The 26,617-nt window shown below is 41.5% G+C and overlaps 1 protein-coding gene across 1 annotated transcript; it reads right to left on the bottom strand.

The window, feature by feature from the left end:
• Nucleotides 1–397: 397 nt before the first annotated feature.
• Nucleotides 398–1,243, bottom strand: LOC136998996 (uncharacterized; the record flags this gene model as incomplete). The annotated part of the gene is made up of 1 exon (XM_067352389.1): nt 398–1,243. A coding segment is annotated over one exon (741 nt), but the record flags the coding sequence as incomplete, so codon positions are not given.
• Nucleotides 1,244–26,617: the final 25,374 nt, after the last annotated feature.

The following is a 26,617-nucleotide window of genomic DNA, read 5'->3' as shown; positions in this document are numbered from 1 at the left end:
GACTCTTCGTCTCTCGCTCGCGATCGACGAGTTTTCCATCGAGTCGCGCTACACTCTCGTCGAGGAGACCTCTCAGATCGTGAATCTGTCGTTCCAACGCCACGTATCTGGTCTCGATGTAATCGTCGTGGTCTCTCTTCCAGGTCCGCTCGGTATTCTCCAAATCTTCGAGTCTCGAAAGTACTTCTCGCTTAAAATTTTCACAGAGCATACGATTTCGATTCTCACGATCGCTCATAAGCTTGAGGTGATGATCCAGATGCAGCTTGTTGACGGCGTCGGTGTCCGCTTCAGGGTCGGCGAGATGTCTGATCACGCGCGACTTGGCGTTGAAAACCTTACCATCCTTGCAGAGACAATTCTCGCGCACGTAATTCTTCGAGACTCCGCCGCTCTGTCTCGTCACCCTGACGCTTTCTCCTCCTAGCTGTAGTCCGAATTTGTTGATAGACATTCCTGTAGCATCACACGAGCAATACTGGCGATAGTTGAAAAGCTGTGATCAATTTATAATCAGACCAGCTTCGCGCAGTTCCTCGATAATCGAGAGAAACTCGTTGTCGTGCGCGTTGTTTCCCGCCTGACGGGAGGCGTCCAGCAATCGAAGGCGATCCACCAATTCGTTCGGATCATCCCAGTGCACGTAATCGACCGCGTTGTCGGTCACAGTCATGGTCTGTGGTACGTTACACTTGGGTAACGTGCGACCCACACCTCTCCTGTCGAGATGTGCAACACCTTCACCTTTCTTAGATATCAGAGGTGTGATGATATGTTTGTATTTGTATCCTTTGTTTCCCAAAACAGGTAAATGCGCGTTATGACCGCGTCTGTGAGCGTTAGTAGCGAGTAGTATGCTCTTGTACTTTTGTTTGTCATCCTCCGTACACAGCGTATCGTCGGGAAGTCTTTTGAATATTAATTCAAACAGGCCGGGTGTGCCAGCGTATTTCACACCGTCCACGATCACATTGTCGTCTTTATCAATGTCGAAGACCTTGTCTCCGAGAAACGTTCCCGCATCGTTAAAGTATACACCGTACACGTTGTCGATCCCTCTCTTCTTGTCACCGCTCAAGAGCTCCCCGATGTACTCTTGACCTAGCGGACCCATTTGGCCGTACAGAGCTTCCCGACCATCGGACGTTTGCATCGTCTGTCTCACGGATGTTACGAAAGACGGGTCCGTGGTTTCGAACACGTTTTCGGTCGGTAAATATGTCGGCGCTTCAAACACCAATTTTTACGGCTGGAACGGAGTCGAGGCTTGTATCGGTGGCGTCAATGGAATCTGTATCGGTGTCGTCAACGAGGTACGCTTGATTTTCTTCTTCTCAGAGCTTGTCCGCTTTCGTTTGATGTCCGGTTCGTTTTTAATCTCGAGATCGTCAACCGAATCATCGTCACCCTTGATGTTCTCGACGATTCGTTTCAACGGCTCTACGATCGGTTTCAACCGTTTCTCCAATTGCACCTCTTGCTCCACTCTACCCGTCTTCAACGTCCGATGCTTCTTGCGAATCGACTCGCTCGTACGAGCGATTTCCTTCGCGATCTTCTCCCTCTCGTCGATATCTTTCGTGTCGAGCGTCATCGTCAACGTCTCGAGAACAACTAACCATTCCGCGGTACCGCAAACTCGTTAAAACCACGTCTGTAACGTCCATCGTTAATCGCACTATCCTTGTCTATCACTAAAAATCCGTACTTGTGCTGCCAACATGCGTGACACAATGTACCGAAATCTTCGTACGTCATGTCCGTATTCACATGATCGTTGTAGACGTGCTTAAGGTTTGTTCCATCCTGCTTGAATATTACGAGTAAATTCGCGTTGTCGCGCACGAGATGTTTCGGTATTTTTGCATACGTTTGGCATAGATAAAAACAATCGACCTTCGAATGTCGACCCATAGCAAAGTACTCACGTATCGCATTCTGCTTGTCGCACGCTATATCGTCGAAGACGAATACGGAATTCGGTAACGCCTCGCTGTGCGGTACAATTGTGTTGTTGTCCGAGAATGTAAAGTAGCCGATTTCATCGATCGATCCGAGCAATCTTTCGAGATATCGATACTTTGGTTGATTCAACGATTTCGAGTACACGTACACGTTTTCGAAACGTACACCGTTCGGACTTTCCAGCAGACTAATCATTACATTGGTTTTACCGCAATTCGAGGGACCGCAAATGATACCGCGTATCGTGTTTGGCAACATTTTACCGTGTCTGCACGCCTTCTCACAAACCCCTTGCGTCTTATCATCCATGTTTTTCACACGGATCGTGTACGGTTGTTGTACAAATTTCATTTTTTTTTACCAGACTTTTTCTCATCCTTGTTATTACGCGACGAGTGCGCAGCATCGGTTGTTGAAAAGAGCGGTGCTCGGATATTTGTCGCTAGATCTAAAATATCTCTATTTCCATACATGATTCGGACATTATCCTGAAAAAAAAAAAATATTGTTTCAAACACACGATTAGCGATACACGTTTGCGACATTCACCTCCTTCCGTTCCTTCTTATTATCCCGGTTATTCATTGTACTTTGTCGTCCGACAAACTTTGATATTCTACTGGTTAATGATCGATACGCGCCTCCTATTTATAGGTGAGCGCTGTCGAAACACACCTCAGTTGGAAATATGATTTACACGCGATACGTTAGAATTCGCGCTCTATGAAACGATACAAGGGTGCCGGTTTACTGAACAGTGTGATAAATCGACTACCGTTGGAGCTGCATATACCCGGCTACCAATTTTGCGGGCCGGGGACTCGTCTGCGGAAACGACTCGCGCGAGGGGATCGAGGTATCAATCCGTTGGACGCGGCGTGTCGCGATCACGACATCGCGTACTCGCAAAACCGCGAATCAGCGGACCGCCACGCAGCCGATCGCGTTCTCGCCGATAAAGCGCGAGTGCGGATCACCGCTGCGGACGCGACTTTCGGTGAGAGGGCTGCTGCTACCGCCGTATGGGCTGCTATGAAAGCAAAGACGAAATTGGGGATGGGTATGACAAAGAGAAAGAAGAAGACCAAGAGGAGAACGCTTCCGACAGCGAAACGCGGTGGTATGTTACCGTTGTTACCGCTCTTGGGAGTCATCGGTTCGCTTGCCGGTGGAGCGGCGGGTGTTGCAAAGGCGGTGAACGACTCTAAGGCCGCGCGACGACAACTCGAAGAGACGAAACGTCACAATAAAGCAATGGAAGGACGGGGGATTTATTTCGTTCCGTACAAGCGGGGCAAAGGATTGAAGAGAAAAAAAAAAACGTCGAAAAAACGATAGAGATGCCCACGGGTGCCACCACCAATCTACAGTTGTTACAAATAGCGAAGCGTATGCGAATACCGTATTTCCGAGGTGTCTATATGCGTAACGCTTTACCCGACAAGATACATAAAAATGAGAGCGGTATCGTGAATTTGGACGATGTCGACGGGTCGGGCACGCATTGGGTGGCGTACGCCAAGAGAGGCGATCGCGCCGTATACTTTGACAGCTTTGGCAATTTGCAACCGCCGAAGGAGCTTACACGCTACCTCGGAGACACCGATACAACGATAACGTACAATCGCACGGTCTACCAGACGTACGATCAAACAATCTGCGGACAATTGTGCCTCCTGTTCCTCCAGAAAATAGATATAAAAATCGATCCGCCATCGATCGACATCAGTCGTCGATGGAATCTCGGCAATGTCGCTGACGCTCACTCTAAACGGTAAAAGCAGCGTTCTCACGGTGGATTATTTTCCACCGATAGACTTGAGCGATGGGGACTACGAGCTCGGCCTAACCACGATGGAGACCTACAACACGATTCCGAACGTGACGGTAGCGAACAATAAATTTTATTTCGACGACAATGACGAAGAAATTACAATTCCCGAAGGATCGTACGAATTGGACGCCATTGCTTCTTATCTGAAACGCGCGATACTGCAAAAACGAGGAAAAAGTGAAGAGCAAGATTATCCATTGTCACTTCGTCCCAACGTTAATACCATGAAGAGTGAAATCATGTGCGCTTTTCGAATAAATTTCGCCAAACCGAATACCATCGGACCGCTGTTTGGATTTTCGACGGGTCGTATACTGGAACCGAGAAAGTTGCACGAATCAGATTCCTCGGTAAACATCGTCAACGTAAACATTATTCGAGTGGAATGCAGCATAACCACGGGTGCGTACGCCAACGACAGGTCGGTGCATACGATACACGAATTTTCACCGAACGTGCCTCCGGGATATAAAGTCTCGGTAACACCGGCGCAAATCATTTACCTTCCGGTCATCGCGAGAAGCGTTACCGATATCACCTTGCGTGTGGTGGATCAAGACGGACGATTGATCGATTTTCGCGGAGAGGAGATTACCATCAGACTGCACTTGCGGCGACGTGGTGCGAGGAAATGCTCGTGTTGAACGAACAGCGAGTGATTGAGAGAACAACGAAAATTGGGAAAACATCGCCATTCAAGAGGCTCAGTACGACGAACGTAAACTTTTTAAAATCGTTGGGATTCGTTGTGAGAAACGTTTAAAGAGATGGATATACTCGACATCGCTGACGAGCCCGTCTTCGACGAGCGTATCGTGAAATATGAGATGCACACGTACAATCCGTACGCTAACACGACGTTGGGACACAGCGACGAGATACGAATACCGATACAGCAACAGGATTTGTACACGTTACCGTGTGAGAGTTTTCTCTACGTTGAAGGAAAACTCGTTACTTCTGCCGATGAGAATAGAGATAACGTGTGTATAATGGGAAATAATTGTGTCGCGTTCATGTTTGATGAAATGCGATACGAGCTCGACGGAGTTGAAATCGATCGTAACAGAAACGTTGGAATAACAAGCACGATCAAAAACTATGTATCGCTGTCGACGGAGAAGAGCAAGACGCTGAAATACGCATCGTGGAATCCGGATGGAAATCCGTTGCTCGATGGAAACTTTAATTTTTGCGTTCCGCTCAATACTCTTTTAGGATTCTGCGAGGACTACAAACGGATTGTAATCAACGCTCGTCACGAACTTGTATTGATACGATCGCGCAACGATAATAATTCTCTCGTTGGACGAGTCGGTATGAATCCAACGATCGAACTACTCAAGATACAGTGGCGAATGCCGCATGTATCTCTGAGCGAAGTCAACAAGCTGTCTCTTCTTCGAACTTTGGAAAGCGGAAGATATCTGAGCGTGTGCTTCCGTTCGTGGGATCTGTACGAGTTTCCTCTGCTGCAGAATACAACGAAGCATTCCTGGGCGAACAAAGCTGCGACGCAATTGGAAAAACCGCGATACGTAATCTTTGCTCTCCAAACCGGTCGAAAAAACGTACTGTCTGAAAACGCTACGCAATTTGACGCTTGTAAACTCACCAATGTGAGACTGCATCTGAATTCAGATTTTTATCCGTACGACGACATGAATTTGGATTTCGACAAGAGTCGATACGCTATACTGTACAATATGTATGCACGTTTCCGCAAAGCCTATTATGGACAGGACGATACGTATTTGGACATCGATGAATTCTCGAAAGCCGGTCCGTTCGTAGTCATAGATTGTTCGCGACAAAACGACTCTGTCAAGAGCGCCACCGTTGACGTGCGAATAGAATTTGATTGTAAGGAAAATATACCGGCCAACACCACCGCCTATTGTCTCATTATACACGATCGAATGGTCGAATATAATCCACTGAACAACATTGTGCGCAGACTCGTGTGAAAAGTTAGAAATTAGACGTGTGCGAATGGGAACGTCAGTTTTCCGACGGTCGACGACGATGTCGAACGTACCAATTTTCGTCGACTTGCAAGGTTACGCGTTCAACAACATTTTTATCGTGAAAGAGGTAGCGGTACTTCGAGATGGCGAAACGCTATCTCATTACGTATTTCGTGAACACGTACCGTGGTATCTGTTGACGAAATCGGAAAAATCGCTGGCGTGTTGGTTACGGATACACCACCACGGCTTCCGATGGGAAGATGGACACGTCTCGTACAGTCAGATGAAAAGTCTTATCAACAATGCCATTGGTACGGAACCGTCTCTGATATACGTGAAAGGACTCGAGAAGAAAAAGTGGTTGTGCGAGATTTTGGAAGATGATGTAGAGATTGAAACAATAGATGCGGATTACGAAGATATCGCACGCCTGACGAACTTGGATGTAATCGGAACCTTGCGCTGCGCGTATCACACGAGACATTGCGCTATGCGGAATGTTTGCAAATTGTACAAGTGGTGGTTTGAGCGTAACAAACGTGTAAAACAACTATGATTTATGCTAATAAAATGATGTGTATCACACTCGTATGACTTTTATTCCACCTTTTACCCAACACATAATCCACCATATAATATGGTCTATCGCTTATCTCGCAGTAAAATAGGACGTTGAATAGGATGGGGAAAGAGTCTGGTAAAAAAAAAATGAAAAATTAATTTATTTAATATAAATAATATTTATTAAAAAACTAAAAAAAAATATATGTACATTTGAGCAAACAGAATTTTTTCAATTGCATAAAAATGTTCTTCCGACGCCTTTCCACCACCGCCGCATCGATATCCCTCCGCTTGCCTTGTTTCCTCCGTTCTTTTCTCGCGAGGAATCGACTGGCGAAACCGACGACTTTGAAAGCGCGCCGCAGGAACCTCGCCCGACCAAGTTTTCCTCCGACTCTTCTTCTCCACCACCACCTGTTTGAACTGCAAAAAGTCAAAATTAAAAATTAATGAATTAATTAAAAAAATTTGAGTATGAAAATATAAAATCAAAAAATTTGTAGTGTTAAATCAACTCACCTCTCGATTTTCTTCTTTTTACTTTACTCCCCCGTTTGATAATTGTAATCGGGAGAGTAAGAAATCACAGGGGGGCTGTATCCTGTGAAAATTTTATTGTTTAAAAAAATAAAATTTGAGCATAAAAGTAACTGTAAAAATTTTCAATCTTTCTTACCTTTGTCACCCATTCCCCATCCGTCTTGCGCGTAGCCTTCCTCATCCCCTCCTTCATAATACCTCTCCTCTTCCTCAGTCTGTAATTCCGCTTCTTCAGTCTGTAATTCCTCTTCCTCAGTCTGTAATTCTTCTTCCTGCTCTTCCTCCTCCTCGCGAAGTGAGCTCGTCGATTCGTCGCTCGCAAGATCGACGAGCTCAGGCGTTAGAACAATTCGAGCGCGAGCTGAAACATTAAATTTTTTTTGTAAAATTTCCTAATATAAAATCGATGCTGTTATTTTATTTCATATAAATAATGTATGCAGCGACTTACACGAGGGTCCGGCTTCGTCGCTCGCGAGATTGACGAGCTCAGGCGTTAGAACAATTCGAGCGCGAGCTGAAACATTAAATTTTTTTTGTAAAATTTCCTAATATAAAATCGATGCTGTTATTTCATATAAATAATGTATACAGCGACTTACACGAGGGTCCGGCCTCAGGCGAGGTATCTGCTCGACGTCTTACCCCGAGACGTCGAGTAGCTCGCTCGTCACGGTTTTGACGCGTACCACGCACCACACCCTCCACCACCATGGTTTTTTTAGGTGTTGAATGTTGTAGCGTTCCTAAAAAAAAAAAATGATTTTAATTTTTTAAAACTTTGTTTTAATATTCATAATACAAAAAATAGAAACTTACCATTTTTTACCGCACCATGATAGCAATTCGACAGCCTGATGATATAGCCTCCCACATCCTCTTCCTCGTTGTCGTTGAACGCTCACCTTGTCTCGATTATTTCGCCAGCAATAATCAAGAGCTGCAGATAAATCGAAAAATGTCCCAAACGGAATAAAACCGCGAGCACCGCACTAGGGCACGCACCCGCAAACTTTGCGAATACCGCATAATTATTATCGTCGTTGTCGGATAACGATGATAAATAATTATCGATGTATAGCCCGTTTAAGTTACACGCCAATCGCAAACACGAATCAATAATTTTCCGCAAACTAGACATTTTTAAAACGAATAACCAGCTCCCGGATGATTTCCTACGTTCCACTCGAGCCTTGAGATGTTAATACGTCGATGCAATAGTTAATCCCGGCTTATATACCCTTACATCAAAGATGCCGCTAAATCTTATTATAATCTAATTATGTTCACAGATAGCTAACATTCGTATCAATATCCACTATAGTTTACAATAATATGTCGAAGACGAGATAACTCGCTCGACAGCAGCATTTCCTTTTCGAGGAACAGTAATCGTGGATCTAAGGTTTCGCTAGGACGATAGGTGCTAAGCTATTCGTCGCTAACTAACATTCGTATCGATATCTACTATAGTTTACAATAATATGTCGAAGACGAGATAACTCGCTCGACAGTAGCATTTCCTTTTCGAGGAACAGTAATCGTGGATCTAAGGTTTCGCTAGGACGATAGGCGATAGGCCAGCGTATCATATTTCCATTTATTCAACGTCTATCGTACGTCTTTGAACCTCTATCGAACGTCTATTGTACATCTTTTAACGTATTGTTGAACGTCTTACGTACAACTTTTAACATCTTTTGTACATCTTTTCAACATTACTTAAACCACTTTTAACATCTATCAAACGTCTTTTAACGTTTATTACTACAGCAAAATTGACGTTTTTGCGTCGAGCTGTATATAAGGTGTGCGGAAGAGAGAAATTTATCAGTTCAAAGTGTGCAAGCGGTGGAGAAAAAAGTATAGAAAATGGAGCGTGATCAGAATAGAAAAACTTCCGAATACGAGAAGTGTAAAGATTGCGGAGTGTACCACAAGCCGATAGCTGTGGTTGAGCCTCGTCCGAGGACGACTCAAGCGCCTCCCCCCGTTTCCCCTCGTAATCGTGAAAGGCGTTAGAGGCTCAGTTGAAACAATTTTTTTTTTTATCTATGTAACATCTTTTACAAAATTATGAATAAAATTTGCTAATATTAATCTTATTGCGATTTTTTGTCCTTTCACCTCCCATCCTTAAATTACATATTAAACTTAGATTAGAGTTCCTATTAAATTTATATTTTACCGCGGATAATTCGTATTAAAAAGAAAACTTGAAGTATATTATTGGTGTTTAGAATAAATGTATAACTTAATTATTTCACTCTATATCATTCGTCGTAAATAAAAAAAAAAAAAAATGATTTATATCGTACGACTTTTATTCCACCTCAGTTATACGATCCTCGTGACATATGATCTGTCGCTTATCTCGCGGTAGGATAGGTCAGTGAATAAGATGAGGCAGAGGAATAATAATTTAAATTATTTTTATTTAATATGAATAAGTTTATTTTAATAAAACTTTTGAAATTGTTTATTTAAATGGTCCGCTACAACGGTATAACTTGACTCGCGATAAGTCGGTACAATCGACGCGTTCTCTTATATTACTACAGCGGGATGATGATAAAAAAAAAAACTTACATTTTAAATATAAAAATTTTTTATTTCAATATTCGCATACAAACATTTCCGACATTTCGTCGGCATCGACACAACACATCAACTGTACGATGCCTAAGTACTCGACTTGCGTCTTACATTTTGATAACAATTTTTCGAAGCGATCCCGACCATACGTCTGATACAATTGTCGAATATACTTCTCCGGAAGCGGTAGATCGCTCAATAGGTATCTGCTTGCGACGTTCTGGTTTATGACCTTCCTGGCGAGTTCGACGAGACTCCTCGGCTGTCGCATCGTGGTGATCCTGAAACATTTTACAATACACCTAAATATCTACTCGCTGAATATTTCTCACTTTCTATTTTTAGAGATATTTTTCTCACCTAATTCGCACAGAGTGCAATCTTTAACGTATGGCGCGGGTCCGTCGATGTGGTCGCGTTGCCACGGTTGATTGTGATGTTTTTTGCACCGACGGTAACCCTGCACTTCCGGGTCCACTCTTGCGTGTTCCGGAAGTTTCTCCCACACTTGGTCCACGAACCGAGCAAACTTGCTTAATAAAATCACCTTTGGCACAAATTCTAACTCCGCTGCTGTTAAATTGAGAATATCGCGTTCATCCGAGAGTGCGATGAACATTTCGACTGTTATACCACTCGTTCTTCGCGGGCCTTATATACCCGCTTGTTGCACACGACATTGATTAAAACTATCGATGGTTCATATTTGCATTAACAATCCTTATCTTATCTCTTCCGGGAATTATTGTGATCTGATACCCCCCACCATTCCAAAATTACCTCCTCTCCTCCAAACACGATGACGCATCTAGCAACATGGCGATGCCTACAATTTGTATTAACAATCAGTATCACACCCTCTAAGAAACGGCGCTCAAATGCTGCCTCTTTGTTCTAAAATACAGCGATGACACAATCCGTAAATCTGCACGAACCTGCATACTATAAACATAATGATTCCGACAACATGGCGCTCTACTTTGATGTGTAGAAAAAAAACCTGCACCAATAAACAGTTCTCTTTCCAATAAACAATCCTTATCTTTTCCGGGAATCCTTATCTTGCGATTTGTATTAACAATCCTTATCTTCCGGGAATTATTGTAATCTGATACCCCTACCACTCCACATTTACCCCCTCTCCTCCAAAAACGATGACGTTATTACCCCCTCTACTGTTATCTGATACCCCTCTTCCCCTCTTCACCCGCGCACCCCCTCAGATCCCTGAGTTAGAATCATCATTGCTATACTACTGACATTCTTGATTCAAGAATGATGCAACTTAAAGAATACTGCCCTACGGAATTCAATCGTCGTCCGAATAAGTTCTCCATGTTTCAACATTTCAAAGGCACTGAATTTAGACAAGTTTTACTGTATACTGCTCCGGCTGTGCTGCAAAATGTTATACATACTGAATATTATGAACATTTCCTTTTATTACATTGTGTGATGCGCCTTCTCAGTTTCCAAAATATCTCTGATGAAATATATATTTATTGCCATGCGGCACTGGAGAGTTACGTCAAGATGTGTGAGAAACTGTACGGAGAACAATTTATCTCGTACAATGTGCATGGTCTGTTGCATGTAGTTAACGATGTTATGCGATTGGGGCCGTTGGAATCATACAGTGCCTTTTGTTATGAGAATAACATGCCACAATTTCGAAAATACATACGAAAACCACATATGCCTCTTCAGCAGTTTTACGCTAGGATGTGTGAACTAAATGCCCTTGTTCTGCCTCCGGCCGATAATACAATAAAAATTCGTGGATCTAAAGTTCACGTAGAGGGACTTCTTCTACATCATATGCTAGCCTGTCATTGTCAACAATTTCGAAAATTACAAGTTGGGGATATAACATTTTCTACTTCCCGTCGTGACAATTGCTGTATTTTGAATAATTCAGAAATCTGCGTTATAGAAAACATAGTACAAATAGAAGGAAATATTAGTTTTATCGTCAGAAAATTCCGAACACAGGTTTACGTATACGACGTTGGTTTAACATCTGATTTGGCAGGTGTTTTCCAGTGTTCAAATTTATTAAATACACTTGAGACAATAAACTTAAACGATGTAAAAGGCAAAATATACAGGATGCCGAAATGGAGCTCTGAAGAAGGCACAGAAGAATGCACTATTAAAAATAAATGGATCTGTGTAACACTAATTACACCTCTGATATTGCCGCAACATTAAACAATATGAATGCAATCAAAGTTTATACAAATACACAATAGCAGATTTAATGAGAATAAATGCAATCTTTTATGAAAGCAATTTCAAATTTTCTGAAATCTATAACAGTAATACATTATGGCATATTTTGTAGTTATCAAAATAAAATATGGAGAAAGAAGAAAAAATGTTAAAAAACAAGAAATATTTAAAAACATCCAGCAGTGGCCGTCCACTGACAAGACCAAAAAAGTTAATGACGTTATCCTCGGACGAAATGTCAAAGCGCCGAAAAAAAACTCAGGGGCCAAACTATGGAAAAGGAGATCGATAGATTACGCCAATTAGTTAAAGAATCCAACACTCAAGATAGAAATAAAACGTTTTCGGAGAATATAATTACTTTAAACAAAGGAAACAACGTGATAATTTCAAACGCTGCCATCGAACCTTTGTAAGTAAAAGTAATACTAATTAAATGATTGTTTTTATAAAGAAATTTTATATAATTTTTGTAATATCGCATGAACTTCTAAATTTCTAAATGTTTAAAACTTAAATATTTTTTGTAAACATAATGTACAATGATTTGATTGCATTTGAAATATAATACTGTTCTTTCTCTTTTGTTTTTTCAGAGAAAAAGAAAAAGATATTGGAAGAAATTCTTTGGGATGGAGCAATTTAAAATCTGTCGAGTATCCAGGAATAAACTTTCCTCTTTTTTTAACAAGTACTCAAGAAAACTTTGACGAAATAGAAAAAGAGAATATAATCACTTCGAACAAAGGGGACGTGACAATTTCAAAAGCTCCTATCAGACTTCTGTAAGTAAACGAAATACTAAGGCTGAATTCCCACTAAGTGCGTCGCGTCACGCGTCACCAATCAAAACACATATTTCATATATGTTGTATAATACATATTATACATAATATTATGTATAATATGTATTATACAACATATATGAAATGTGTGTTTTGATTGGTGACGCGTGACGCGACGCGCTCAGTGGGAATGCAGCTTAATGCAATGATTGTGTTCATTAAAGAATTTAATATTTTTGATATTAATATTCAATAAAAACAGCCGTTGATTTCTCGAAATAGGAAATTGTAGTACTTTAATAAAATATTTTTGTCTTGTTAATAACATTTATTTCAAACGTTTTGGCCGTATCTATATGTTTTGGCCATTCTCAAGGTAACAAATTCACAATTTAAGAACCTGATGAAATGTTGTATTCTGATAAAATGTAAAAAGTGGACAAAATAATGATAAAAATGAAAAAATTAACAAGACAAAAATATTTTATTGCAGTATTACAACCTCATATTTCCGGGCTTGAACAATCGGTTCTTTGTTTTTTATTGATTATATTATAGCACTGCTTTTATTTTGTTTTCCAAAAGAAAAGAAATACATGTGTGTGATAAAAAAGATTCTTCTATAAGGAGCAGTCCAAATAGAACTTCGCCTGTTTCTTCGACAGCTTTACAAGAAAATTCACAAGAGAAATGCATACATTACAAGTGCAAAGACACACTTCACAGATTGACGTGAGTATATTTTCATTATTTTTTTTATTAATACACATACATAATACACATTTTTGTATAAAAGATATACTTATTTCAATACATTTGCAGCGAGCTTGAAGAACAAAACAGAATAATAATTGAAAGCTTAGTTGAAATTAAAGAAGACCAAGTTCAAATGAAAGAAGGTCAAGTTCAAATAAAAGAAATGCTGAAGGAGGTGATACGGATGATAAGTGAGGACGGTGACAATAATGCCACGAAAACATTATATGAACCACTTGAGGGCTTTCCAATGCAGAGATTAGAAGATTTTATAGAAATGGAAAGCGATAATAAGAAAACGGAGCGTAAAAAGCTGGTGAGTACTTTTCCGAAATTATACGTGTAAAACTCAATTTTAGACATAATAAAACATTAATCTCGTTCATAATAAAACATCACAAGATTTTTCGAATATTAGACATTTAAAATATTATTTAATATAATGTTAAATATTATTAAATAATATTATTAAAATTAAATGCTTTTTTATTGCTTAATATCTTAGATATACTCTGTATGAAAAAACAATTTATTTTTATATCAGTAGTTCTGAGTTTTTTCTTTAATACATATGGAATTTATTATATAATAATACATATAGAATTTATTATATAATAAATTCCATATGTATTATTACATATAAAAACTCAGAATTGACATAAAAATAAATTATTTTTTCATGCAATATGCTATCTGGGTTATTATGTATTGCCTGTATAATAGTGAAATTATATAATATAATAAGATATTTATGTTTTATTTCAGTATCGTCACTTGCTGGGATTAGGCGGATCAAAACTGAGAGACTTTTTACATTGCTCACTAAAATAGATCATGATGGACGATTTAATTTGTAAGTTTACGTGGCCCGGTATTGCGGGATCGACAAAATTAGCAAATACGAAGCTTATGACCGTTTTATATTGTGAGTACTGTTTATATATACTTATATACTGATATATATCATGTGGTAGTAATGGTTTGACCTATATGAACGCGACCTTGTCAATGTTATATTACCTAGAATTGTTCAATTAGGAACTCTCTCCATTTTTCATTGTTTATTTTTTTATTTAAAGTAAAAGCGTTTTTTAAATACTTATTTACAGGTCTTTTAAGCTAAAAACTTTCATAAGTATGAGTTTTGAATATTCAAGGCTACTTGAAGATAATTCTGATAAAAGTTGTGTTTTGTAAGAAATTATAATTTACCACAATATTGCCAAGATCATTCAAGTCAAACAAATATTACCACATAACGGATCTCTCAATAACTTTTATTTATGTTTCTTAGTTGCTGCTCAAAAGTGCACATTATTTAACGGCCCGGACAATAAGTTCGAGTTTAAGACAAATATGCAGGAGGTACTACGTTCTATAAAACAACGGCATCGAAAGAAGCTAAAAAAAACTACTGTTGCCACTACTGATGTGCCGTGTCAAGATGAATCTATTGATGACGAACTCATCGAAGACTCTGAAGATGAGACTGATTACGAGTTAGGCCCTTAGATACATATTGTAATCATTTACATCTTTTATTTTCATCTTTTATGTTTAAGCATTTAATTTTCAGAATGGTTATATTTCTAAACTTCAATTTTAATACTTTGCAAATCTTACATATGTTATTATTGTTATATTCGCGGTATTTATTTATATTTTATACAGGTATTCTAGTTTAGCGAGCTTTGTATTGCGCTTATTCTTTTGATTGTATTATTTCATTATTTTTTTGTATGTAGTCTATCTCACGTTAAAAGTGAATTACTGTATTACATTTTATTTTATATACATATTTTATATATGTTCAATATTTTATACAAAATAAATAAAAAAATGTATACGTATTCATTTTCTTATATTTTTCCCAAAATATTAAAATATAAATATATTAATGCGATATTTTAAACCTCATTAGAAGCTCATTTTGCTCGCACGCATGAAGGTCGCATGTTTGTCCGAGCTCATGCGAGCTCATGCGTGCGAGCGATATCGCCTCTTATTGAGCGCGCATCTGTCTGTTTCAGTGACATCACCGCCATGCGAGTAATCCGCACGTGTGCACGCACCATGAGCTCATAATGCGCGGATTTTGTTATCTGGGGTGTACGATGATGTATTCAATAAATGTTTTTTAATAACTTTTTAATAAACAACGAGCGACGGATAAAATCTTTTGATTATTACTTGGGGATGTGTCCTTGACAGCATATGTCAATTGACTTTTAAAGGTGTTGACCTTATGTGAATATTTACGAAATAAAATATTTGCCATTAAATATTACGCACTAATATATACAAAATGTTAATAATACTATTTCTAATTACAGGTCTGTGTGTTCTGGGCTGATAAGCGTAGTCAAAAGTTTGGTGGTCCAGGACGCACAGTCGAAATCGATGAAGCAAAAATTGGCCGACGAAAATACAATCGTGGATGGCTGATAAAAGGTCAGTGGATTTTTGGAGGATACGAGCGAGACTCAAAGAAGATTTTCATCGTTCCAGTAGAGGATCGTAAGGAAGAAATACTCCTGGTATGTATCAAGGAATGGATCTTGCCAGGAACAACAGTAATATCAGATTGTTGGAAGTCTTATAATTGTTTGAACAATGAAGGCTTCCAACATCTGACAGTAAATCACTCCTATAACTTTGTCGATCCTCAAACTGGTAAGAAGTGTTTAAAATTAATACATATTTTTTAATATTCCACTGTATTATGTTCCAATATATGTATATATTTTTAAAATTTAAAAGTGCGCACACACAGCACATAGAGCGTATTTGGAGGGAGATTTGGGGAAATATTCCACGATATGGAAGAAAATCCAATCATATTGTAACGTTGCGTATTTTTACGATGCGTAACGATGCGGAATTTTACAACACATGCAACGAAGCGGATTCTTTCGATGCGGAATAACTCGCCTGTTCGTCAGGATTCGTTCGAGTGGTTGTCGGGAGACTCCAAATTAATAAAAGTAAATTAAACAAAATAAATATTTATTCAAGAAAACATTTGAAGATGATATAATAAAAGAAACATAAAAAAAGTGACAATGGGTACATAAGTATTTTTCTATCGGTTAATCTAATTTCTCAACGGTGTAAACGTGAACGTATATAAATGAGAGCAGCAAATTATTGGGAATTATCGGATAAGTAAACTGCGTAAATTAATAAACGTGTTGCGCAACTAAATCTAATTAATCCTAAGTCGGTCGGTTTTTACGGTACGGATTAAGAATATTGAAAAATAAACGATACCGCGTGTATCCGAGCTTGATGAGTCGTCGACGGTTGCCGGTGCGCCGTGTTCGGAGACAGAGAGAATCTTCTCTCTTACGAGGAATGTCGGCAGTCGAACGCCGGGAACACCCGACCGAAGCAGAGAACGTTTTGCTTCTAGAACGACGGAATGTCGGAAGTGACAGGAAATCGGTTACCGGGAACGCCCGGCCGAAGCAGAGAACATTCTGCTCCTTTTCCGACTGTCAGGACGGGAGCGAGTACGACTGGAGCTTCAGAGTGCGCCCTGAGGCTTGTCCGAGTCGTACTCGAGGGAATGGTCTGGGGTCTGCTCCGCGATCCGACTTTTATACCGGTCGCGCTACCTTCACTTGAGGTGCTTTCCTGCCCGGGAGCTACCCCTTCTCGAGCTACTACCCTTGAGTTGGGGGTTCGGAATGCGGCCCGCAATGGGGGGTGTTTACGCGGAGCCCGATCGGCGCTTCGTAACAGCGCGTACTGTTACAATATGATTGGATATTTATCCGAATTTCTCTTCAAACATGCCTATACCCGTCTAAACGTATTGAAATCTTTTTTGATGTCATCGCTGAGATGTATCCTCCAATGTCTACATCCGAAAACCAACCAGAAACATCCTGCGACGAACCGAGCACGAGCGCTACTTAAAGACACGTTTCTTGCGTACATTCTTTACAGTCAATACATTATTTTCTCAATATTAACATTATTAACACTTACTACACTTAATTATATATGCTAAAACACCGTGTTAAATTAAAAAGTCTAATAATTCTTCCTTCGAATATGTATTAATCTTTTATGCAATATGTATTTATATTAATATACATATTTTGTAATATTTAATAGTAATATATATTTGTAAACATATCATTTTTAATAATTCGGCAGTATATCCAATTTTTTTTAATCATTAATATGTTTATTTAAAAAATAATGTATATTTTATATTTTGTACGCATTTCTATTGACAACGCATCGCAACGTATCGCTACACTTCGTCGGTACGACAGGTTTTGTAACCTGAAAAGTGGTCAACTTTAACGATTAATATCTCGCTTCGCGGGGAAGCGACACTTCTTTCAAATAGAAAAGTTTCATTTAACACAAAAACGCGTCGAATAAGCGTAATTGGATCAAAATCGGAGTAAAGGTAGCGATACTGTATAATTACCAGCAAAATTTTTAATTCATCTATTGTCAGATAAGATGTCAATTTTTCGAGACTGGTGCCGAAAAATCTAAATAAATTTATAAAACGCAATTTGACGCAAATTTTGGAATTTTGATCCTCCGTATCTTTAACATTTTTTGTAAAAAAAATGTAACGTTCCTTCGTCAGCGGCAGGTTGCCTTCAAATCAATGTTGCCTTTAAAGGCATTGGCAACGTCTTTGATGATGAAATGCGCGTCGTAACCGGATAAATTGTGAAATATAATACGGGGATAACTGGGAGTCTTTGTAATTTAAATTACACGACGAGTGCACGGGACCTCTGTAGCGCCCGATGAGATGACAATGACTGCGCACCCGCGTATCCTCCGGTGTGAACGGTTTCTCGCACACGTGACAATTTACGGCGCTACGAAATTTCTCCGATTCCTCCCGCGTAGAGCCTTAAGATCCGCCATAAGGACAACGGTGGTAAGGATCGCTTTCATGCGGCGTGCCAAATCGTGAAGTTGGTCATTGACAAATTACGCTACGCAATCCTTACCGCGACTTAAAACTAGATAACGAGTTATTGTAAGTGCAACTTACATAATATCCTACGCTAAACGCCTTGTGATGTTGGTAGACTTATGTGGTACGGTTTTGTCCCTCCTCCTTCTCCAGCGTGCATTCCAGATTGGCGTACACCACAAACGGGAACCGCTCCTTCTAGTTGTAGTTTCGGAATGTCAGCCACTTGTTGTCTTTGTTGGGAAGAATGACTGCGGAGTTGTTCATTTTCCCGCAGTCGACGCTGTGGACTGACAATTTTTCGCTCGTCTGGAAATAGTGTAGACACCTGTAATAAATTGTACGATTAATATTGTAAATAACATTTTAAATTATTTTATACGTGTTTTTTTTTACTTACCGATCGCAAATGTACTTTTTACGTTTATTTTTGCCCAGTTGTGAACTCACCAGCCGAGACAGGTCCTTGATGTACACAAAGTGTGCCTTGTTGTTTCCAGACACGTAGAGCAGGTTTACGTGCTTCTTCCTCTTGTCGTCGGCGAGGCGCAAAGGGATGATTTTAGAGTCTTTGGTGGTAAAGACGTTGACGGAGATGGAGTTTATTTTTTCGAATTTTGAAATTTGCGAAAGCGTCATGGAAAACTCTATACCGCACAGATTCAGTACCGTTGAATAGTGCGGATATTCTATCGTTCTTGATGAATTTTTTTTCGCTGGATGTAAAGCGACGACGACTACCCACGCATTGTCCGTGGATTGCACATTGACCACCGCTCTTTTCAGTAAAATTTTTCGCGGTAACTGGATGTGGCATCCCGCCCGTAGAGGATTGAACTTGTTGACGTTAATGCTGAGATCCAAGATGCGTGACAACGCACATCCGCTGTCGCATTCTTGAAACTTCTCCAGAGACGCCAGGATGACGTCCGCCACATGCTTCATGTACCACTCTTGTACATCGGTTGTTGGAAATAACTCGCGGTTTTTGGTTGCGATGGTCTTTACGGCAGTCTTGTCGCCTATGGTGAATTCCCCGTTGAACGCGGTGTTGATCTTGACGCTGCCGTGTTCCGCCATGACGCTTTGGATCCGCTCGATGACCGTATTTCTTATCTCTTCCAAAAATTTGCGTGGATCGATGTAGTCGGAATTGATAACCGCATCGGTTAGTATTCGATTCTTGAAGGCCGTCTCGATTTCTTTTCAAGTAAATCTTCTCTGGGTTCCGTATCCGCTGCTGATAGATAGAAAACGCTCTTGAATGGTCTTACCCACACCCTCCAAACGCATTATTTGCGCCACCAGAGAGTGAATTACGGTGCATTGTTTCTTGAGACATTTTTTTCTCAGAGAATTGAGGTACTCATCACACTTGTAGTCCCACGGGAGGAACTTGTGACCGTAGGCAGATTGCGAGCCAGAGGAGAACTCCAGAAACCAGGAGGAAGCCGGAGTCAGCACAGGACCAAAGAACAAACATCCTGATGTGCGATCACCTTGAAAAAATAAATACTTTTGACATAAGGTTTTAAGTTGTAAAATTATGTATAAGATTAAATGTTATTCGTAAACATAAGGCTTAGAATAAGAATTAATACGCATTACTGAAAGTCGAACAAACCGACAGATAACAAGTCACACAAACAGTTTATTTTCGAAACCAAAATTTTATGTTCATAATACAAATAAAATACCTAAAAAAGGCAAATATAATATTTAATTATTATTTTCACTAAAATTGCAAATAACTCAGGAAAAGGGCGAGAAATACATTTATAAATAATAAAACTAGTCAATTTTAATTTGATGTTTTAATTTTTGTCCGTAACACGCGGAAAATATATGAGAAGCTGCGTGATAAAATTAGTCGACGAAATATCTTTAATTTTATTTATTTACGTAACCAAAACATCAGTCGATACCGAAAAACTACGTCGGAAGAAGACCATAAAAGAACAATGGGTTAATACTTTCCTGACGCAGACAAAACTTCACCCAGCGGTACCGGATGAAAAGATTCAATGACCTTTCGGGCCATTGGAGGAATTCCAGCTACCAGTCCGTGATTGGTTGAAGGTTGGAAGAAAGGGACAACCGAGACTCCCTAGATATAAAAGTGCGGCGAAAAGAAGTCAGAGGAGTAGTTGCAAATAAGTCGCGAAAGAACGCAGAGAGTTGAGTTGGGTCCATCGCGAAAGTCAGTTAAGATTTAGTTGCGATAGTTAAGACGCGATGTCGTCGCAAGGCGCGAATCGCGAGTAACACGAAGTTCGATAATATCATCGTCGCGATAACTTGAATGTAAACGCGAACGATAAGTTAAGTGCGGTAGTGCTAAAGAACCAACGCTGACAGGAGTCATGTAAACAATTGTGATTCGCGAAGCGTAGCACTTACCGCTAAAATGTACTGTGTTGTGCAATAAACGTCCACTATTATTATTGTGTAAAAACCAACAAAGTGAGTAGTTCATTACTATACTTACCTATCCGTACCTACTTGCTTCGGCGATGATCCATGCGGCTGACCTGAGGGAGGCATTCCGGCAGCTCCTGAAATAAAAGGAAAAGGGCGGATTAGCGAACAGAGATGCGTGATCGTCGAAGGACACCATTCTACTATCTAGGTGACGGATGCCACCTAGAGGAGACTGTCCTGAGGAACGGCATCACGGCGCAACTACAGTCAATCTTGCTGCTGGTACAGGATAAAGCAGCTGGCGACCGTAACAGCCAGATGGCGAAAGCGCTGAGGCCTGCAGCCGGTAAGTCACGTCTGGTCAGTACACCTCTCGTGTTCGGTTACAGTCTAGATTCGGCGTTAGTATGTTTGATTCTTCTATCCAACTCCGCGAACGCAAGTGAGCGCGGAAAGTATAGCAAGATCCTTGGCAATCGTTACAGGACCGCTCGTCGCGGTATATAAAATAAAAATAGAAATTAGCGGCGTGGTGTAGAACTTGCATCACCAGAAAATCATCCTGTCACTGACCCCAGCGAGAACCCTGGTCCGTGACACGACACCCGTTGCGAGTTAAAAAAAAAATAAAATTCGTGCGCGGCATGGTGAGAAAACTTGCACGTCAAAAAATTAAGATTTGTCACGACACCAGCAAGATCCCTGGCAATCGTGACAGAACCGCTCGTTGCACAATAAAAAATAAAAACAATAATTGGCGGCGCTGCGCAGGACTGTAAGCGAATAAACAAAATCCATCCTGTCACTCATCAAGCGAGAAGCCTGGCAATTGTGATAGGACACTCGTTGCAAGAAAAAATAAAATTAACAATTAGCAGCGTGATGTAAAAGATCAGTGGAGTGACCAGACTCTGGTCACTCCACCTCTCGTGTTTGGTTACAAACTCTCCCAACGTTTTGATATTCGCTGCTCGTACGATAAGATCGCGCTCCTTTTCCATTGCGAATGACTTTGAAGATTCATATTTTTTCACTTGTTTTATATACCCCGCTTGTTGTTCTAAAAGTAACGATGACTGTATTCTAAAAATATTGATGACGTAATCCGTAAACCTGCACGAACCTGCAAATTTCAAAAATAGCGATGACTGTACTCTAAAAATAGCGATGACGCAACAATGGCGCCCAAAATGCTGCCTGTTGCTAAGGACTTTTGTTCTAAAATTAGCGATGACACAATCCGTAAATCTGCACGAACCTGCAAATTCTAAAAATAGCGATGACGTAAAATAATTACCGCCTTTGTGTAACCTGATATTCCTGTTGTAATCTGATACCTCCTGTAATCTGATACCCCACCAAGTCTAAAAAAAACGATGACGTCAGTACCCCCCTCTCCTCCAATTCTAAGAAAAGCGATGACGTAATTACCTTCTCTCTTCTAATGTAATGTCGTCATTACTCCCTTCCCTTCAAAATGATGACGTCATTATCCCCTCTCCATCCAACTCTTCCTCTTTTCCCCGCACCCTCCTCATTGATCCTGAGTTAGAACCCGCTTAGCTATACTACTTGTGTATGCGTGCGTTGGCATGTGCGTGTGCGTGCGTGCGTGCGTGCGTGCGCGCGCGCGCACGCGCGTACGTGTGTGTGTAACAGCACTAATATAATAAACTGAATTGTGAAGTAGGAAATTATAAAATATCTATTATAAAATTTTCTTAATTCCTATACACAAGACGACCAAATTATGACCACTAATTTATGACCAAAAATTGCTTCTTCATATGTAATGGCCTTTAGCATTAGCCACACGGCAAGGTAGTTTCCCGTTGTGTGGTGTCCAATCGTGCAGTTTTTAATCGTTCGGTGTCCAATCACGGGATTTCCAATCCTGCAGTATGCATGCTATGTCTAGTCGTATTGTATTTAGTCGTGTAGTGTCCAATCGTGCGGTGTTCAATCGTGCTGTGGCCAATAATTGTGTCCAATCGTGCGGTGTCCAATTTAAACGTGTCCATTACTACGTGTCCAATCAAGCGGGGTCCAGTCGTTACGTGTCCAAATGAAATACGACTCAAAATTTCAATACGCTGCCACGGGGTGAGCAGAAACCGGTTTACTTTCCCGAGGTCCTTCAGGAGGCCACGAATTGTGGTGTAGGGTGTTTGGTTCACCGAAAATTCTTTGGGGACGCTAAAATAAGGCTCAGCCTCTACCAGGCAAGGCATCGCTAAATGGCGAAAACTTTTCAAAACACTATAATGAAGTTATTTTTTATTAAGTACTTTTCGAGTTATGAGACTTGAAAGTTACAGCATTTTGACATAAAATACAAAATATCTTGTAAAACATTCAATTTTCGGAAATCTTACCTTAATACTTTTATGCATAAAATAATGAGACGAATCAATTGGTATAAAGAAAACACATTGGTTTTTAAAAAAAGTATGCAGTTGCATGTTGCAAATTACATATTTTTTTCTTGAAAGCAACTATGTGTTTTCTTTATACCAATTGATTTGTCTCATTATTTTGCGCATAAAAGTATTAAAGTAAGATTTCCGAAAATTGAATGTTTTACAAGATATTTTGTATTTTATGTCAAAATACTGTAACTTTCAAGCCTCATAACTCGAAAAGTACTTAATAAAAAATAACTTCATTATAGTGTTTTGAAAAGCTCCTGACACCAGCTATTAGATTTTGGAATAAAAAATAGGGGTTTCTATTTAAAAAATTTAATTTGACCTTGAAATGACCTTGAAGGTCACGGGCAAGGCCAAATCTAAGGTCACCATCGGATTGCCCGAGAAAAATCCTACAACTTTTGTCGAAGTTATTTTCCTCTGTAATGCGTATTTTTCAAATTATCTAGCCGTCCCGGAACTTTTGACACACGCTGTATATGCAAAAGTGTGAAATCGTATAAAGATGACACATTTGAAGGTTATAATATGTGTCAAAGTGAAATACATTCATATATCTATGTAACCAAAAGGTATTGTCATGAGCTTTACATTGCTTTTAGCACGCTTTATATATTTTATACTGTATAAGAACAAATAAAAGATGGTATAGTTTAGATAAAAATGGAATTTAAAAAGAAGGTAACTATACAGTATCGCTACCTCACCAGCGATTTTGATCCAATTAGGCTTATTCAACGCGTTTTTATGTGAAATAAAACTTTTCTATTTGAAAAAAGTGTTGCTCTGTTTCGCAAAGCAAGATATTTACCATTAAAAGTTGACGACTTTACAGGTTAGGAAACCTGTCATACGGACAAAGTATAGCGACCCTGGCGACGGTGTGCCACCTTGTCGTAGTGCTGGGGCTCCCCGCAAATCCATTTGTGGAGATGCGGGGTCTAAGAGCACACCCGGAGAAGCTTAACTTCGTTACAAAAACTTGGGGTGCTATACCCAAAAAAGGCTCTGAGGCTTGCACTTCACCTTATGACCTAAAATTTGGCCAGAGAAGTACAACTCTGAAAAAAAAACTGAGGGGAGAAACCTCAAAATAGGCCTCTGTAGACTGTCTCCTTTTCCTTTTCTTCTCCCTCTCCCTTCTCACCCTCTCCCCTTTCCCCTCCGCCAGCCTGCATGCCCTAAAAAGCCGAGGAAGAAAAACCTTGTCACAAAAACCGGGAGTTTGAGATATCTCCTGATGAAAAGTCTCAAATGGAAATAGCCAGCTGGCCGGGTCTAGGCTAAACAAAGATCGTCCCGAGAAAGGAAAACCTCGTTAAAAAATCAGGGGTTTGAGAATACCTCCTGATGAAAAATCTGAAATGGAAATAACCAGCTGGCCGGGATCCAGGCTAAACAAAGAGCGTCCCGAGGAAGAAAAACCTCGTTAAACAACCGGGGGTCGGAGGACACCTCCTAGTGAAAAATCCCAAATGGAAATAACCAGCTGGCCGGGATCCAGGCTAAACAAAGATCGCCCCGAGGATGGATAGCCTCGTTAAACAACCGGGGGTTTGAGAACATCTCCTAGTGAAAAATCTCAAATGGAAATAACCAGCTGGCCGGGATCCAGGCTTAAAGATCGCCTCGGGGAAGGAAAAACTCGTTATGCAACCCGGAGAAGGAAAACTCCGTTATAAAACCTGGGTTAGGGGGTTCCCATAATTGAAAAAAACTCAAGAATGGGACGACTCTGTCGTCACTAAAGGTTGTAGGTTTTCCATCAAACCTTCGTTGATGAGCCAAGGCACACCACTTTTCCTCCTCGTTGTGCGCCACCTTGTCGTGGTGAGGAGGCTCACCGTGGGATGGCCCATTGGGGTCTTTTCACGGTGCTAAGAGCGCACGGTTCCTTTTATGGAGGGAACGGGAGCCCGGCAACTCCCTCAGGGATTTATTCCAATTGCCGGTAGGGGTTGGCGGCCCTGACTTCAATCGCCCGGTGGCACGGCACCGTTAAGGGGAGATTTCCATCTCTCCTCCGTGCACGGGCGGCCAGGCTCGTTAGCCCTGTGAGGCGGCTGGTCAGGGGAGTGCTCCCCCCAGAGTCGAGACCTGTCCTAGCCGGGGCTGCTGCTCCGGAGGGACGGATCTCTGGTGGGTCACTTCGGTGACCTCGCCTAAAGGGGTGGATGTGGGTGCCGGTCTTCCTTGTGTCTGGGGCCGACTCTTCCTCTTCCGGTTTTGGGAGAGGAAAGGGTGCGGCCTAGCATGGGGGAGAAGCGGTGTCCCACAATGGCGGCTCTTCCTCTCCGATCAAACGGCTCGTGGACGTGGTCCTCGAGTACGCGGTCGTGAAAGAGAGCGACGGGCCGTCGATGTCCCGGAACTTCCGGGCTCGTCGGGCTGGGCCATTTCGAGGCGGGGTCGGAAGGCGGAGGGTAGCTGCTCGGGCCGTTCGGAAGTATTCCGAGGCAGGGTTTAGCAGTGAGGACCGATTACTACCGGTTCCGGAGTAATCGGTCGAGGAGTCTGTTTGCTGGTCGCCACGGCGGGTAAGGCGCGGAGTGGGTCGCAACACTCCCCGCTCCAACCGTCCGTGGGGCCCCCCGCGTAGCTGCGCCCACTGCGGTGCCCACATTGTCGGAGGTGTGGGACCCCCGAAAGCCCCTGGATAAAACCAGGGGTAAGTAAGGGGCCGGAGGCCAGTGCACCGGATGTTTATTCTCGGTGCCCGCGCCATATGCTGACTTCCCGGGGGAACTCGGAACTTGGAGAGCATGCCCGGTCAGCGGAGCCGCAGTGGGTAGTGGGATTGAAAAAAAAATGTTGCTCTTAAAGAAAAATAATAGTGGTCATTAGGAGGTATATCTCGCGCCCGAGAAACCGAGTTTCTCAACCGAGAGACCAACTCTCGTAGTTGGGGGAACGGGAGAGGAGGCATCCAGGATGTTTCCAGAGTCAGGCGTCTTATCTCAAGTCTCGGTATTGAGATTGAGAGGGGGCGCTGACTCAGGTGACGAGATGATGGGGAGAGGGACGGAGGGGGATCTACCCCCCTCCCTCTCCCCTCCTTACCGACCTTGTCCAAGGTCGAAGAAGGGCACCCTTGCGGTTACTCCGGCTACATCACGAGATCCGTCTCGTGCCGGGTCTCCGAAGCGACCGCAGGGTTTATCTCGGGCGGAGTCGGAGGAGAGCCTCTTTTGCGGGGCTCCATCCGTCGACCTCTGCTCCGACGATGACGGATACAAGACCAGATTCTCGTCCGTCACCAGAACCAGCGCATCGTCGACAGGGGCCAAGAGGCCTAGGAAAAGCAAGGAGGGGATCACCACCTGCCCTGATTCTCCCTCCTCCGACGAGAGGAGGAAAAAGAGGGAGAAGAGGGCAAGAAGGGGTGACCTCTTGTCCTCCGACGAAGAGGATCAGGAGATCCTCAAGGCCCAGGCCAGGAAGGAGGATCCTAGGGGACGCCCCGCGAAGAATCCCTTACAAGTAGGGCAGCACACCGCCCGAAAAAAAAAGAAGAAGGCCGTGGAACGGATCGAAGAGCTCCACCGCAAGGTCTCCGAAAGGACAATGAA

Source organism: Linepithema humile, chromosome 3 (assembly GCF_040581485.1).
Source record: "Linepithema humile isolate Giens D197 chromosome 3, Lhum_UNIL_v1.0, whole genome shotgun sequence".
Classification (NCBI taxonomy): domain Eukaryota; kingdom Metazoa; phylum Arthropoda; class Insecta; order Hymenoptera; family Formicidae; genus Linepithema; species Linepithema humile.
The sequence above is the reverse complement of the archived record's forward strand: the minus strand, read 5'-3'. Positions and strand labels throughout refer to the sequence as shown.